The 17,004-nt window shown below is 42.5% G+C and overlaps 2 protein-coding genes across 3 annotated transcripts; one reads left to right on the forward strand and one right to left on the reverse strand.

The window, feature by feature from the left end:
• Positions 1 to 195: 195 nt before the first annotated feature.
• Positions 196 to 5,295, reverse strand: LOC130802846 (aspartate aminotransferase, cytoplasmic). 2 transcript variants are annotated; one of them, XM_057666939.1, is made up of 12 exons: positions 4,900 to 5,295; positions 3,001 to 3,072; positions 2,393 to 2,454; positions 2,223 to 2,306; positions 2,011 to 2,110; positions 1,801 to 1,921; positions 1,526 to 1,689; positions 1,255 to 1,392; positions 1,037 to 1,158; positions 857 to 951; positions 621 to 741; positions 196 to 523 (listed from the first exon to the last, which is right to left on the reverse strand). In XM_057666939.1, exons 1-12 carry the CDS (start codon positions 5,092 to 5,094, stop codon positions 439 to 441), a joined length of 1,359 nt encoding a protein of 452 aa, XP_057522922.1. In that variant the 5' UTR covers positions 5,095 to 5,295; the 3' UTR covers positions 196 to 438. The 2 variants fall into 2 exon arrangements, with proteins under 2 accessions (XP_057522922.1, XP_057522923.1); XM_057666940.1 differs by having other exon boundaries at positions 857 to 948; positions 4,900 to 5,289.
• A 1,319-nt stretch (positions 5,296 to 6,614) lies between these two features.
• Positions 6,615 to 9,218, forward strand: LOC130802504 (uncharacterized). The gene is made up of 3 exons (XM_057666520.1): positions 6,615 to 7,559; positions 7,626 to 8,336; positions 8,439 to 9,218. Exons 1-3 carry the CDS (start codon positions 6,615 to 6,617, stop codon positions 9,216 to 9,218), a joined length of 2,436 nt encoding a protein of 811 aa, XP_057522503.1.
• Positions 9,219 to 17,004: the final 7,786 nt, after the last annotated feature.

Here is a 17,004-nt window from a genome sequence, read left to right on the forward strand (position 1 = left end):
AACCAACAATTAATACTTTAACTTACCAAATATCTCTATAAACAGTTGATTTTTTCAATTAGTTTAAAAGCCATCAAAAACATTTAATACTTTTAGCTAATCAAACAAGCCAATTAAAAAACTAAACAGTCAACAACAATTAAACAATTGACAAACACCCTGATATCATATCAATATCATATAGCCCCAATATGATCAAAGCGGTAAAATAAAAACGGAGGATAGTGTATATATATATAGAAGCCACTTCATATCCTGTACAATTTTGGGACAAATGTGGAAGGGTTCAACATATATTTGACAAAAGAGTTGAAACACTTTAAATATGGACTGTAGTACATGGGTTCGTTGATTACATATGGCTTGTTCAAGTGCTGGCACTTAGCTATCTGGAGTTGTGTTGGAAGCAACACTTGGTAAAGAAAGAAGTAACGACATTTATGATATGCGAGTTACAGCTGCGTGTATAGCATCTGCGAGATGAGGAATAGTTTTCGAACTTAGACCGGCCATGCTAATCCGTCTGCCAGTGAAAAGGTCGATGTTATAAATAATGTAAAGTTTAAAAGAATGTCGCTGTATGACCAACATCTTCGAGTTATGATATTTGTACGACTTACCCATCGGATGTCATGTAAATGTGGTACTCTTTAGTCATGAAAGCAACTTGCTCCTTGTTTAATCCTGTGAAAGTGAACATCCCGATTTGCTTGATTATATGACTCCAGTCACCTGGTGTACCTGTTACAAGAAGCGGAAGGAAAGCGAAGAAAAGACGAGCTTAATGAATTTGAACCAATTGTACGGAAAAAGAACTAGCCAAATAAATCAAGAGTTTTGATCGGAAAACATTGACCTCGAGAACGCAAAGCATCAAATAATTTCTGTCTCATGCTAATTATACGATCAGCCATTGCCTTCAACTCAGCTGTCCACTCGTCAAACAGGCTCCTTTCATTAATAAAACACGTTTCATTAAAAAACAGAAGTTTGGTTTTGATCGAAAAAAAAGTTTGCATCTCGAATCAATAGTTACCTGTCACGGAGAATAATCGCCACAATGGATGCACCATGAATGGGAGGATTCGAGAACATGGGCCTTGTTACTAATTTGAGTTGACTCTCAACTCGGTTTGCCACATCGGCTGTCTTGCAGACCTATTGAATTGAGATCAAAACCGAAATAATGTCACAAATACACAATTCCGGCAAAGAAATCAGAATGAGCAAAACGGGAAATTTATATGTTCTTACGATGCTTAAAGCGCCAACACGCTCCCCATAAAGACCCATGTTCTTGGCATAACTCTGAGCTAGAAGACATTCACCACCATCTGCTACAAACATTCTAACAGCCTGTGCATCTCTGTCTAAACTTCCGCTTGCGAATCCCTAAAAGAAATTTAACGAGTAAGCAAAGAACAAACCTCCATATATTGCCCACAAGCCAGTGCCACTATCCTATGTTTAATACTAAGTTCCATCACTGCAATACGATATCATGAGTTTATTCTAAGTGACATACCTGATATGCACTGTCAAAAAAGGGTAGGAGCGCCTTTGATCTCATCAATTGCCTAATCTTTTCCCATTGTTGAATAGTTGGGTCCACGCCAGTTGGATTGTGAGCACACGCATGAAGCAGCACGACTGCTCCCGATGGGGCTGAGCCAAGGTCTTCGAGAAGGCCTGACGTCCCAGAAGAATTCATTCAAAACTAAGAAAGCGGATTAAAAAGGAGGGAGCTGAGGGTACGAAAAAGTACAAAATGTGCAACAAACTTGAATATTTGATTTCCACCTTGGAAATTTAGGCCACGTGTATCTGGATCATAATAACGGTAAGTCTTGACGGATAAGCCAGCCAGTGAAAATATCTTTGGGTGGTTACCCCATGTTGGTTGGGGTATATATATTGTCCTCTGTAAAACAAAGAAGACTTGAGTACAATAGATCAACAAAACTTAAGAAAAACGGAGAGAAAAAGGTATTTGGATAGGCGGAAAATCACCTCGTGATGATGTCTCACTAAAAATTCACCACCCACCCTCAACGAGCCTGTACCAGATAAACACTGGACAGTAGTGACCCGATTCTCTTTAATAGCAGGGCTATTTCCATGTATATGGAAACACAATAAGAAATCTGTTAAGTTCATCATCCATGTTCCATACGCCTCGGTATCACATTTGTCTAATACTCATTCAAGTTTACACTAATTACCTGTCTGCACCAAACATTAGTTTAGCACTCAGTTTATTGAATTCGGCAAGCCCAGTAATAGGGAGGTATTCTTTAACTCGAGACCTATACACAAAAAACAAACATTAAATCAATTATTTTCCATCTCAAATAAGGTTCCAACCCATATTAACACCACCTAATTGGCTTACCTATCATTGATGAGTTGTTGCTCTGCTCGTCTCACCACATTCAACACCAACGGTTTACCATCCTGAAATGACAAGTAAAAGTAGTATAGGAACATGTTTAGAGCCTAAGACTCAGCAACATATAATCAAGAAAAAGCTAGCTTCTCTAAGTAACAAGTAGCATCTTATAGGATACATGATGCCCCTAAAAAGTGCATAAACTTGGTTGAAAAAGATCAAGGGGTGTTTGACAAATGTCTGATAGTTGATATCTGATTACAGTGGCAGATTTGACCAACTAATTTTATTAATTGGTTTGACTAGCTGATTTTGAACCCGCTGCTAACTTATTCATAATAATAAGTTGTTTCAATCGACTAATTTACCAAACATAAGCATTAGCTGGTTTGATCACCCAACCCTCTAATTGTATCAAAATAAGTTAAAATTGCTCAATAAGCTATTTTAACGAACACCCCCCAAGTGTTGGTGCTCATTTTTAAAACCTATTAAAAGTCTACTCTTTTATTCCTCGAAAGAAGCTGCCACAGCCCAAATTGAAACGCGAAGAATCTGATATCTGGCATCTAGTAAACAGAAGATCTAATGAATAAGAGCGAGAAGCTTACTTCAGTTCGGTATGCACCAACACCAAGATTCAACTTTACAGGACTAGGATCTTTGTTGTATGCAACAGTTACCTGTTAAAACACGGATATTAAAAACCCAAGACGGAGTTGAATAAAGATAGTACCAGGACTCATCAAATGGAGTACTTTTCACAATAGTTAGAAAGATGGTTTAAGAACAAGCAGCAAAGTATTATTCTAGTTGGCTCACAAAAATAAAAACTACAGCTACATCAAAATCTCTAGAAAATCAGAAATGACCAGAATTTTGACGTGATGACGTGCGACATGTGACGATTGAAAAAGGGTTTTCTTAAGAATGGTATTAGTTCATCCTAAAAATCTGGTACAAGATCGGAGAAGAATGTAACTCAATCACAGAGTGCTAATTTGTTCGACTATTATTGCTATTTGCACCAATCATTTCATCTACTACTCTATCACGAAAAAAACTTCATCTGTCCTCTTAATTTTGCTACACTATCAATTTAAGATCGTCTCTTTTAAGTTTTCTATAATACTATTTTGAAAATGATCCTATAGTTTCTCTCCTAATCTCATCTACATTGTCATATTCTCTTCTCATTATATCCTTATGTGTCTCTTATTCACATGTTATTTTGTCTTTTTTCTCCCATTACAAATCAATACAGTCGTAACTTTGTTAGCTTGTAGTAAAGAGACCAGGGAGTATATTTGAAAATTTAATTGCGGATCTAAAGCCAAAATATAATACTCCCTCCATTTCAGTGACTTTGTCCTATTTGTTTTTTTATACTATTCATGGTTCACTCATAGTTTATATTTTATACATAATCTATTAGTTAAAATATAGTCAAGTGTAATTTTGTTTGCTTCGTCTCTGTGTAAGGTTATTAATATGAACCTTTTTATAATTTTTAGTTATGCACAATAGATATATCAAAGTTTTAATAATTGTCTTGGCAAATGTGTACAAATCAAATGGGACAAAGTCATTAAGACGTAAGGAGTTCAAGATTTAGATTCATGTTGAGATTATTACTATTTGAAAATATGAGATATCCCACAAACAATCCTATTTCAAATTATTGGATAGCATTATTGGTTGGAGCACTCTAATATATCTCAATTCTCACGTCAATTTTTGATAGAGTATATAACATATACCAATATGATTTTCAAGTGTTTGTAAAGAGTATATTGAATCACTAAATTACACAATGTCAACAACTAACTAATTTTGAGAACTAAGAGACCTTTATTCATGATGAGGTTGAACTAAAGTATGCTCAAATCTCGATCAACAATGAACTAAACCATTGTGCTAAAGTCAACCCATAGAAATCACAAAATATAGAATTCAATTTTGTGTTTAAAAGCACAAAAATAAAGCAAAATCTTGCTGTTGATTTCCGGATCATTTGATTAAAAATCATATAATAATAGAATTGAGTAACATATAACACGAAAGAATGACACCGAGTTAGATCAGTTAAATTAAGATGTTAATTTAATAAACACATCCATTGGGTTTTAATCCCTGGTCACTTAGGCGGAAGGCAACATACTAACCAACTCATCTAGATATATTTATACTAACTTTTGATTTTATTTTGAATTTAAATGATGTCGACTCTGACCTTAGTGATATTACCCTAAATCTGCCATTCGTCCTTTAAACATGAACTCAATGTCCCCAATCAATTAGTCTAAATAATACAAGAATCATATCCCAAATCCTTATTACAAACAGATGAAACATTTACATGCTAAATTAACTTAGAAAGAGCATAAACAAGCATAATCAAAACAACTAAATAAACCCATCAAATATCGCATATAAACATCAATCAAATCTCAATATTTGCATTAATTTTTCTATAATTCAATGAAAAAGATAGAAAAAGAGATATATACCCCAAGAATAGGATCTTCTGGGGCTTTAACAACATGGGCAAAAACAGAATCAGAATTCCCATCAAACACAGAAGTAATTGATGGATATAATCCCTTATTTTCACTACTTTCCAATTTCGAAACCTCTAAATGTCTTGCTAGAGTGATCAATCTTCGGCTTGCTGCATCTGAAGTAGTATCCAATTTATGCTCCATAATCCTGAAATCTATCAAATTAATTTTGTTTAACAATTATTAACAATTGGGTTGTATATGGATTTTAATTGAAGAGGTGATAACGTTTTTGGAGTGTATTTGGGAGAAGAGGTTGTTATGTACAATGACGAATTGGGGATTTAGAAAATGGTGCCCAAAATATGGTTAGGTGACAAGTGGAATTTGGAACGTTTTTCGAGGTGAAGATAATGGTTGTAAGACTAATTAATTTAAAACGATGCTTAAACATTGTTACCTTTTTTAATAAATTTAATATTTTTTATATATACTCTAACATTACTAATTAACATCCTTATCACTGTTAAAAAACTAAATTTCAACTACAAATGTGGAGTAAAAATTAAGGAATTCAAACCACAAACTAATAATTGCGGTAATTTTCATACGAATTAAATTTAATTTAATTTTTTAAAAAAAAAGAAAAAAAAAGTTAAAACGTGCGACTGAGCAGCGGCCGAGTCGCGGGTTTTATGCGACTGACCCACAAATAATATATTTAATATTATTATTGTTATTATTATTATTATTATTATTATTATTATTGTTGTTATTATAATAATAATAATAATAATAATAATAATAATAATAATAATAATAATTATTATTATTATTATTATTATTATTATTATTATTATTATTATTATTATTATTATTGTCATGGTACTATTTACTCAATTAATTTGTTTATTTAAGTAATTTGCATCATATTACCAAAACACCCCTTGACCTTTACAAGTGGACTTTGACTGTTGGTCAAATGGGCTTTCTTTTGGATCTCCCACCTTCCCGTATGGCCCATAGGGTTTCTACTTCCAAGATACCCTAACTTTGCTCCTTGGAAGTAACTACCAGTTGGACCTAACTTCCTAGTCACCTACATTCTTTGGTCATCCTTCTTCTGGGGTGAATAACTGCCCACTACCTTCCACTCTCCATCATAACCACCAGCCACTGTCCATTACCCCCATGATCACCCACTTCTCCTCAACAATAACTTCCCTTTCCTTCATTATAAATAGGGGCTACCATCAAGAGAAGAGGGGGCATCTGAAAATAATTCTCTCAAGTATCCTTACTCATACCCTACCTCATTAGCCTACCAAAAATTCCAATAACATCCACCACCGCATCTTCTTGCATTCAGTTATCAATCACTTACTTCTTATTCTCATATCCACGTTCTAACTTGAGTGTCGGAGGGGTTTTCCGGGAGATCACCCCCCGGACAAGGCTAACGTGTTGTTTTGTAGGAATTCAAGTCGCTTCCTCCCACGAGTCGCTCCTCTTGGTCACACTTCCACCTATCTCCAGGTTTTAAGTGTCTTTTGCACTTCCTCGTTTCATAACCGAAACAGTTTGGCGCCGTCTGTGGGGAGGTATAACAAAAAGTCATGGCTCCTAAGAAGAATCCCACACAAACTGCAACCGTGCATAGCACAGATACAGACACTTCCGCAGGTCACGCTAACAATCAAGCCGTGACTCGTCGTGATCTGGACATGCTAGCACGCAACCTTACTGCCGCTTTTACGGAACAGCTCCGCGCCGTCATAAATAATACTCCCACTCAACAACGAGTATTAGAAGATATGACAGACCAAATTAAAAACTTGCGGGAACGGATCGAACCCCACCAGGAGGTACCAAAGTCCCACGAATCTCAAGATGGGAATTCGAGGACTTCCCACTCCAGCAGGCGTAATAAGAAAAGGCGTGAAAGATCGGGAACCCACACGGATGTTAGCAGGAGTGATCCACAGGACAAAATGTCCAAAACCACCTCTCGAGATGCCCGAACCTTCCTGGAGAGCAAAAAGCATAGGGCATCCGAAAGCGTCCAGTCGCTGGTGGATCGACGGAGGCAAGAGAGGAAGAAGGCGCAGCTGATAGGATCTAGCCATCCAGCGAGTCCTGTAACCATATCGCGGAACGAAGTCGAGGTCAATATCCTCCCTGGAGATCCTACGCCGATAATCTCTCCAATGGCTCCTGAGATACTAAACCTTCCCAACCCAGGGAAAATAAAAATCCCAAATATGGCAGCATTTGACGGCACGTCGTGCCCCGAGGAACACTTGATGGCGTACAAGAATTTGATGGTGCTGCACACTACCAACCCTTCCTTGTGGTGTAAATTCTTCCCAACTACTCTTACGGGAGCAGCCTTGACATGGTACACTTCCCTTCCAGGTGGAAGTATCCACAATTTTGCCCAGCTAGAAGGCAAGTTTCTGGGCCACTTTATAGCCTCAAGAAGGCAGGAGAAATCAAACTTCCACCTACTTAGTATCACTCAATTGGAAGGAGAGTCCATATCCTCCTATCTTAAGAAGTTCCATGAGGCGGTGCTAGAGGTGACGAATTTAGAGGAATCAGTCGCCTTAAACGCCCTAATCAACGGAATGAAGGCTCAAAGGCTCAAGTTCCAGTTGGTGGAGAGCCAGGTGAAGACATATGCGGAGGCCATGAAGCAGTGTCAAAGTTATGTCACGGCCTCCGAGATATGTCAGGCACATGACCCCAAGAGGCGGAAGTCTGACAAGAAAGACGTCGCAACTCCCCACCAATCCTCGAGGAACAGAGAAGAGCACCAGTCGAGGAGGGAAAGAAATTACACGCCGCGTCGTCCCGCGCCCCCTTCAGACATGGGACCCCCACGTTCCCATCACATTTATACCACGGAAGAGGAATCCAGAACGCGCAATTTGTTAGACGGGGGAAACGACCCGATGTTTAATCGAAACAGAAGGGATATTTTCTTTGCCGTTCGCGACAAGTTGCCAACTCCACCTCCCACTACCACTCCTTCCGACAGGCGCAATTACAATTTGTGGTGTGACTACCACAAAGAGCACGGCCATACCCTTGCCCAATGTCGCGAACTCAAGCGTATCTTGCATCAGCTGGCCGATGAAGGAAAGCTTTCCAGGTTCCTCAACAAGAGGGACTATGACACGGGAGGAGAAGCGAACAGAAGGCCGTGGAATCAAAGACGCGGATCCCCCAAGAGGAAAGAGGCAAGGCGCGAAGGTTCCCATACACAGGGGACCATCAACATGATTTTTGGAGGATATACCGAGGAATATCCTACCGTCCGCGCCGCGAAAGACAGTGTCCATACTCTGCTGAAAAGACCGACAACGACCGTAACCAGCGGGCCGGTCATGAAATTTGATGCCACGACCTCTCAAACGCTGCAACAGCCCCATACTGACCCTCTGGTGGTCACCCTCAAAATCGGACAGATGAAAGTCAAAAGGGTACTCGTGGATACCGGAAGCACGGCTGATCTCATTACAATGGAGTGCTTGAGAAAAATGAAGTTTGAGGAAAAGCACTTGCAGCCCCTCGATAAGCCGCTGATCGGATTTGGGGGAAGTCAGGTCATTCCGCTAGGAACGATCATTCTCCCCGTGCGCGTAGGAGAAAGAAATGAAAGCAGGTCCATGCCCATACGTTTCACGGTAGTGGATCTCACTTTCCCTTACAACGCCATCATGGGACTTCCCCTCATTAACAAAATCAAAGCTGCAATCTTTCCTCATCAACTCTTGCTGCAGTTCGAGCGGGACGATGGGAAAGTTGGCATCCTCAAGGGAGATCAGGTAACGGCCCGCCAATGCCTCATAAACACTCTGAAGCGCGGACATTCCGCGACACCCGCCAAGAGGGAAAGGGAAGATCAAGACGCTCCCGCTGTCATGAGCGTGTATATGGAAAACCCTAGCACACATGAAAGGCCTCGCCCCATAGAAAGATACGAGGAAGTAGACATGTTCGAGGGAAGGCAAGTCAAGATAGGGAAAGATCTTCCTGGTACGATTAAACAAGAAATCGTGGCCACCATTGCTGAGTTCCGCGACGTCTTCGCCTTCAGCACGGAAGAAATGCCTGGCATCCCTACTAGCGTCATGTGTCATAAACTTGACATAAGACCAGGCCACAAACCAGTAAAGCAGAAGCTGCGGCATCAAGGAAAAGAGCGGACGGAGGCCGCCAAAGAAGAAGTTGAAAAATTGTTGAGAGCCGGATTTATTAGAGAGTGCAAATACTCTGATTGGCTATCCAATGTCGTCCTCGTGAAAAAACCAAATGGCAAATAGAGGATGTGTGTCGATTTCACGGATTTGAATAAGGCCTGCCCCAAGGACGACTATCCACTTCCAAAAATAGATCGCCTGGTGGACTCCACAGCAAGCCATGCGCTACTAAGTTTCATGGATGCCAATGCCGGATATCATCAGATTCAATTGGCGCCGGAGGACCAACCACACACGGCCTTCATTACTAGCATGGGTGTCTATTGCTACAAAGTCATGCCCTTCAGGTTAAAAAATGCTGGAGCCACCTATCAGAGAATGGTAAACAAGGTATTCCAATCTCAGATTGGACGGAATTTAGAGGTATACGTGGATGACATGATAACAAAGAGCAAGCACGCAACTCAGCACGCCGCGGACTTGCGTGAAACGTTCAATACCCTCCGCAAACACCAGATGAAGCTCAATCCGGACAAGTGCGTATTCGGGGTCACCGGAGGAAAGTGTCTCGGCTTCTTGGTACACGAACGGGGCATCGAGGCAAATCCAGACAAGATTCATGCCATTCAGAACATGAGATCCCCCACCTCCGTAAAAGAAGTACAAAAGCTCACGGGGTGTATAGCTGCTTTAGGAAGATTTCTTTCAAAGTCCGCGGATAAATGCTTGCCTTTCTTCAAAACGATAAAGCAACAGAAATTCGAATGGACCGCGGAAGCAGAAGAGTCTTTCCGCCAGCTTAAGGAACACTTATCGGCCTTGCCAAAACTAGTTTCGCCCATCAACGGGGAAAAGCTAGTCTTATATGTCTCTGTTTCCGAATATTCGTTATCCGGAGTGCTTGTGGCGGAAAGGAAAAAGAAGCAGCTCCCAGTATATTATGTGAGTCACGCATTGCGTGGCTCGGAAGGGAACTATTGCAAAGTGGAAAAGGTCATATTTGCAATAGTGATGGCCAGCAAGAAATTGAAGCCATACTTTCAGTCCAATCAGATCATTGTCCGGACTGATCAACCTTTAAAAAAGATTCTTGAAGGGAAAAACAAGTCAAGCCGCGTCACATATTGGGCAAACCAGCTAGCAGATTTCGGCATCGAGTACGAACCTCGAACGGCAATTAAAGCACAAGCCTTGGCTGACTTTATTGCTGAAAGCACTTCCCCCCCTCCTGCTGAACTTAATCAAGAATGGAAATTATATGTAGACGGGTCTTCAACACAATCGGCGAGTGGGGCCGGGCTCCTCATTGTGTCTTCCGCCGGGGTCCGCATGGAAAGGGCGGTCAGATTCGAGTTCGCAGCATCCAACAATGAGGCCGAGTACGAAGCATTACTGATGGGTCTGAAAATTTGCTATGAGGCAGGGGCTAAAGAATTGACTGCATTCTCGGACTCCCAATTAATAGTGGGGCAAGTAAACGGGGAATTCGAGGCTAAAGATGATAGCATGAAAATGTACCTGCAGCAAGTGAAGGACTTTGTTCCAAAGTTTGATAAGTTCACGTTGGAGCACATTCCACGATCCCAAAATGCCCAAGTCGATTCCCTAGCGAAACTTGCCAGCTCCGCAGAAAGTTCCGCGGCTCGTGATATAATTTGGGAAGTGCTCCCTAACCCCAGCATCAACTTCATGATCAATACCATCGACAGATCTGAAACATGGATGGGGCCATACGTTAAGTACTTGCAAGATCAAACGCTCCCCAGGACGAGAATCAGGCCAAAATGCTCCAGAAGAAGGCCAAATGGTTCGAACTTCACGAAGGAACGCTTTATAAAAAGTCATACACACATCCCCCTCTGAAATGTGTTGCTCCTGAAGAAGGAAATTACATCCTACGCGAAATACACGAAGGTGGATGCGGAATACACCAGGGAGTGCGAACTGTCATTAGCAAAGTCCTTAGGAGTGGTTATTATTGGCCTTCACTCCGGAAAGACGCGGAAGAGTTGATCCTACGGTGTCCTGAATGTCAGTATCACTCAAAGATAGGGAGGAAACCCTCTAATTACTTGACCGTCTTGCAAGCCGTCCTGCCATTCGACAAGTGGGGTATGGATCTCCTTGGCCCTTTTCCACCAGCAAAGGGGCAGCGCAAGTTCATCATTGTGGCTATTGATTACTTCACCAAATACGTAGAAGCAGAGGCTCTTAGTTCAATCACAGACAAGCAAGTCTGTCAGTTCTTATGGCGGAACATCATCACAAGATACGGCATACCGCGGGTAATCATAACAGATAATGGAAGGCAATTTGTCAGCAAGAACACCATCGAGTATTGCGACAAATTCCACATCCAAATCAGATTTAGTTCTGTGTCCAGGCCGCAAACTAATGGCCAAGTCGAGTCCGCCAACAAGGAGATACTAAATGGTATCAAAAAGAAGATAGAAGGGGTCAAGGGCAATTGGGATTAATAACTACCCGGAATCTTATGGGCCAGTCGAACCACCGTCAAAGAGGCCACGGGGCACACACCGTTCTCTTTAGTGTACGGATCCGAAGCCGTACTTCCAGTGGAAATAGGAGTACCCTCTACAAGGGTCACCTACTACTCGTACGACGAGAACGAAGAAGGAGAAAGAGCAAACTTAGACCTACTACCAGAGACAAGAGGAAATGCACTGCTAAGGTCGATGGCCCAAAAGCAGAAGATGATTTGTAGCTTCAACCGCCATGTGAAAACAAGACGTATTCAGGTCAATGATCTCGTCCTCCGTAAAGTCGAAGCTACTGGGAAGATAGTTGAAAAAGGAAAGTTAGGGGCCAACTGGGACGGACCTTTCAAAGTCACCCGTGTTATTAAACCAGGAACGTTCGAACTAGAAGACATGAAAGGGAAAACACTACCCCGTCCATGGAATGGAGACCACTTAAAAAAGTTCTTCATTTAATAAAATTTGCAAGGGGCAATCAGTTACTAGTATCAGTCTCAGCAGTTTTATCAGTGACAGTCTTATCAGCATCAATCCCCGACTACCTTCATTCCGCAACATAGTTGCGTTGTCATTCGAAATTACTTCTGTCATCGTCATTTGTATTCTTATCAATCATTTATAACAGAAGTCATTTTCAGATTATCCGGCTCTTATGTTCGCAAATATTTGGTAAAATTCTATTGCAAATCTTATTAAATCAGTAATATTCATAAGTCGGACCCCTTGAGAGGGGTCCCATTATCAAATTATTCTAAGTCACTAACGAACTTGTGATATCTATAATCAGTAATATCCATAAGTCGGACCCCTTAAGAGGGGTCCCATTATCAAATTATCCTAAGTCACTGACGAACTTGTGATATCTATAAGTCGGACCCTTAGCATAGGGTTCCAAAGTCATTTGAAGTATATATTCACCATCTGTTCGTTACATCGATAAGTCGGACTCCCAGTTTGGGGTCCTTTGAGTTCAAAATATTGAGTTTTTCACAAAGATGTTCCCCAACCGGGACATCGATAAGTCGGACTCCCAGTTTGGGGTCCTTGAGTTCAAAATATTCTAAGTTTTTCACAAAGATGTTTCCCAACCGGGACATCGATAAGACGGACCCCCAGTTTGGGGTCCCTGAGTTCAAAAATATTCTAAGTTTTTCACAAAGATGTTTCCCAACCGGGACATCGATAAGTCGGACCCCCAGTTTGGGGTCCCTGAGTTCAAAAATATTCTAAGTTTTTCACAAAGATGTTTCCCAACCGAGACATCGATAAGTCGGACCCCCAGTTTGGGGTCCCTGAGTTCAAAATACTCTAAGTTTTCCACTAAAATGTTCCCCAGCCGGGACATCGACAAGTCGGACCCCTAGAATGGGGTCTAAGGGCTAAAAATATTCTAAGTATAAATCTCCTTGATGTCGCCCGCACGTGACGTCAGCAAATCATGCCCTCTGCTATTCCAAGGACAAATGGCTAAAACGATTCAGCAATATTCCGCGGCCTCAGACGAGAGAAGCCACGGCTCAACAAACAAAAGCATGGATACCACGAATAAACTTTCCATGTTCAAAAATATATACATCAGAATATTCAAAGTACAAAAGAGCTGAATGTTTGCAAAAATCAAGTTACAAAATCACATCTTTCAAAACTATACATCTTCCAAAAAAGCGTCCACATCTTGATCCGGCGGCCGAGGAGACCCGACCCTTCCCTCTTCAAGACTGGGGGTGAAGCTTACATAATCTTCTACATTGAACGGCTCCACCCCGATTTCGGACAGCTCTCGGGATAAGCCCTGGAGGTTTCTACCTTCATCAATTATAAGGTTGGATAAATCAAGGCACAAACTCTCCAGGCTGGATAGCGTCAAGTTTTCTGGGACATCTGACGCCGGAGGAGAAGAAAGAGCCAACTGATCTAAGTCGAGACATAAAGCCTCCTTCTCAGCCTCAGCATTCATCTTTTCGGACCAGGCCCTTTCTTCCTCCGCGTCCCAGATAGCGTTGACCAGTACCGCCGACTCACCTTCCAAGACGGAAGCAAGGTTGGACAAGGCTTCACCCCCCTTTTGATTAGCAGTTTGCTGAAGGGAAGTAAAATCCATGCCCAACTCTGCGGCGGCCAAGCGATACTTTTCGTCGCTAATCAGGGAACCGGCGTTCATCATCTCCGCCGTCAGATCTCCAAGAAACTTCAACGCTTCCGGCTCATCCGAAAGTAGCCAGTCTCGAGCTATCCGGGCCTTCCTCGTTAGGCACAGTTTGTACACCTTGGCCGCGGATAGAATCATCTTGAAGTGGGCTGAATCAGCCGACACTTGCTGCATAAGTTGCTGGTTTTGATGAACGAGCTTGGCGTGGGTATCCATCAGCAAGCCGACTTCATGGCCAAGGGTCGCAGACCTGTTGGAAGCAGCATCTAAGTTTTCGACGGTCTGGTCCAGCTGCTTCCTTGCCCTTTCCCGCCATTGTTCGGTCCTGACCAAGCGTTCTTTCAGCTCAGAACACTTGGCCAGTTTCTCCTTTAAGCTCGGCAGCTCCTCCCGCAACTTTGATAATTCTTCGTTCAGCTCTTCGCAGCGGGAGGTAAGGGCGGCCACGGTCTCCTGGTCCGCGGCACTTTGACGGTTGGTGTCGAGCTCAAAAGCCAACCGTATGAACGCCTGCAAAGGAACGGCTATTAAAGACTCTGGAAACATGAAGTAATCATCACTAAGCGTAAAGTAATTACCTCTGCCGCCGAAGCTTGCGCCTGACGCACCCTATCACGGGGGGCAAGGACTCTAGTAGGTCGACGTCTACCTTGCTGACTAGGTTGGACGTCGCCCTGTTAAAGCGAACGATCAGGCCCTTGTGCCCCAACTCTGGAAAGGGCGTCTCGTGTCGGAAAGGGGAAACTTCTCGACGACGATAAACCTCAGCAAACTGCGACGAGGGAGCCGCGGAAGACTCCCCCACCTTCTCCTTCCCCTTGCTCGAGACTGGCAGTGGAGCGTCTAAGGGGGGCAACGCTTCCTCTTCAGCCGACCTCATCTGGAGAGGCACGACTGTATGGATGGTGCCCGCAGAGGCCCTCTTGGCCGAGCTCCCCTGGTGGGAAGAAGAATCTCTTTTCCTCTTCTTCCCACTCCTTTTTGTCACCCCCTCGTCTGCGGAGGAACCACCCTCTTAGATTCATCGGGGATATGGACTTGTCTCCTCTCCTCGAGAAGACGGAGAGCCTCCTGTTCCGAGGGCACGTCATCCAGGCCCTTCTCCACAGTCGTCGAGTCCTACCAAAAAGGAGAGGTCGATAAGCAAATCAGTTTAAAAAATAAAAGAAAAATATCAAGTCCTTACCTTAGGGGGAGTTGGCAACGGCTTTTCCGCGGCTCTTTGGGCGGCCCCTTGGGCGAATCGCATAACGCTGAATTTCTTCATCAGCTCCGGATTTTTCGCCCTTAAGTTTTGCTTGGCTATCCCTGAAAAACAAAGAGTAAGAAACAAACTAAATCCGGTAAGATAGGGAGGGAGAAGTCAATCAATCTTACTCCGATCAGCAGCCAAGCTGATGCCGAATGCCGAGAGGAGGTTCTCATTCTCCAACTCGGAACGACCCGGAATCCAATTTAGCTGGACGTTCATGGGTTTCCTCCCCAGTTGAACGTCCATCTTTGCATACTCGATAATCACCGCGTCATCAAAAGAACATTGCGGGATTCCGTTATTAAAACCCGAAAGATTGGGTTTAATGTCGAAGGAGGTCTTGATATTCCATCCCCCTGAGTTATATAAATACGCAAATTTCGTCCTATACCCCTTTTGGTTATCGGGGAGGTCTTGAACTATCTTCAGCCCACGACGATGCGTAAAAGTAATCCAGCCGCAGCCGTATGATTGTGAATTACATAGGCGGGCTCTAAAAATGTATCTAAAGGCAGTCAGTGTTGGTGGCACGGCCAAAACTTTGCATAAAATCAAAAAGGCCACCATACACCCCCAAGCGTTAGGATATAGCTCGGGCACCGAAACGTTTAACAGCTCTAACACCTCTCTAAAAAATGGGTGAAGAGGGAATCTAAGTCCTAGTTGGAAAGAAGGGAAGTAAGCAGCTATACAATAGGGGGGGGGGGGGGGAACCTAACGGTGTCGTAATTCCCCGGTGTAATAATATTAATGTTCTCCGGCAAACCCCATTTCCGAGAGATGGCTTCCCGTTGATTATCCAAATCTCTCTTGGTCTGTAAATCAATGAAGTAGTTTAGGGGCCCGCCGTCTGGAATATAGAATGGAGGAGGACTGGCGCCGCGCTTTCCCTTCCGGAGGACTCGGAGGATCCTTCGATGTTTTCCATATCTACATACAACAACCCTTACAGGTCAGGATTTATTCGCGGCAAGTAATTAGGGAAGAAAGCAATGCTCACTTCCCAAGGAGCAGTTTTCATTATCTCTGGGGAGTATACAGGGGACACGGATGACTCTTCCCCGGCCTTTACTGATTCGTAATGTGGGGTAATTCTCACCGAACTACTTTCGTCCGAATCATTCATTAATAACCCCTTTTTATTTAGACGTCTACGTACTATCAAAGGAGTTTCCGGCAAGTTGGTAGGGTTAATTTCTGAGTTAGCTATGGTCTCTTGAGTAGCCGCGACATCCATGTTAACAAGAGTCATAAAGTAGTAGGCGAAACTTGTAAAGAATAAAGACTAACTTCATAAAACGAATTCAAAGTCCTAGGCTAAACATTCAAGAATAATTTGAAGAAATTCAAGAACAAATCGTTGAAATTTAAGAACAGTTTGAAGATTAACTTGAAGAAATTCGAAGATCTGGGAAAAAGTTTGAATACCTTTGAAGAAAGTTGGAGATTTGTCAGAAACTTGATGAAGATATGTCAGATATCTTGAAGATCTTCGAGAATTTGTCAGAAGTTTGAAGGAAGGATGAAGATTTACAGAGCGTCTCTCTCTATTTTCTCTTTCCAGCAATGTAAAAATTTGAAGGAGGTAATGAGGATTAAGTGAGAGGGAACTATTCCAACCACCCTATTTATAACAGCAATAAATGCCTTTGGGACTTGATGCATTAAATGGAAAGGAGAATTCCAAACGGGAGCCGGGAATAAGATAAGTCGGACTCCCTATGAGGAATCGTTGGGGATTTTTCTAAAAATGTTCAACACTTTTCGTAAGGTCTACAAGTCGGACCCTCAATGGAAGGGAAATATTAAAATCTTTTAAGTATCAGTTCTTAACTATAGCCGGGAGATCGAAAAGTCGGATCCCCAATGCGAGGGGAACACCAAATTTCTCCAAGTATCCAGTTAATCACCTCTCAGGCAACCGTCGGGTCGATAAGTCGGACCCCCAAGGAGAGTGAGAATGTGGAAATTTGTTCTAAGTTTTTCAACATTTGAGTACGTCCGGGAAGT

This window comes from Amaranthus tricolor, chromosome 16 (genome assembly GCF_026212465.1).
Source record: "Amaranthus tricolor cultivar Red isolate AtriRed21 chromosome 16, ASM2621246v1, whole genome shotgun sequence".
NCBI classification, from domain to species: domain Eukaryota; kingdom Viridiplantae; phylum Streptophyta; class Magnoliopsida; order Caryophyllales; family Amaranthaceae; genus Amaranthus; species Amaranthus tricolor.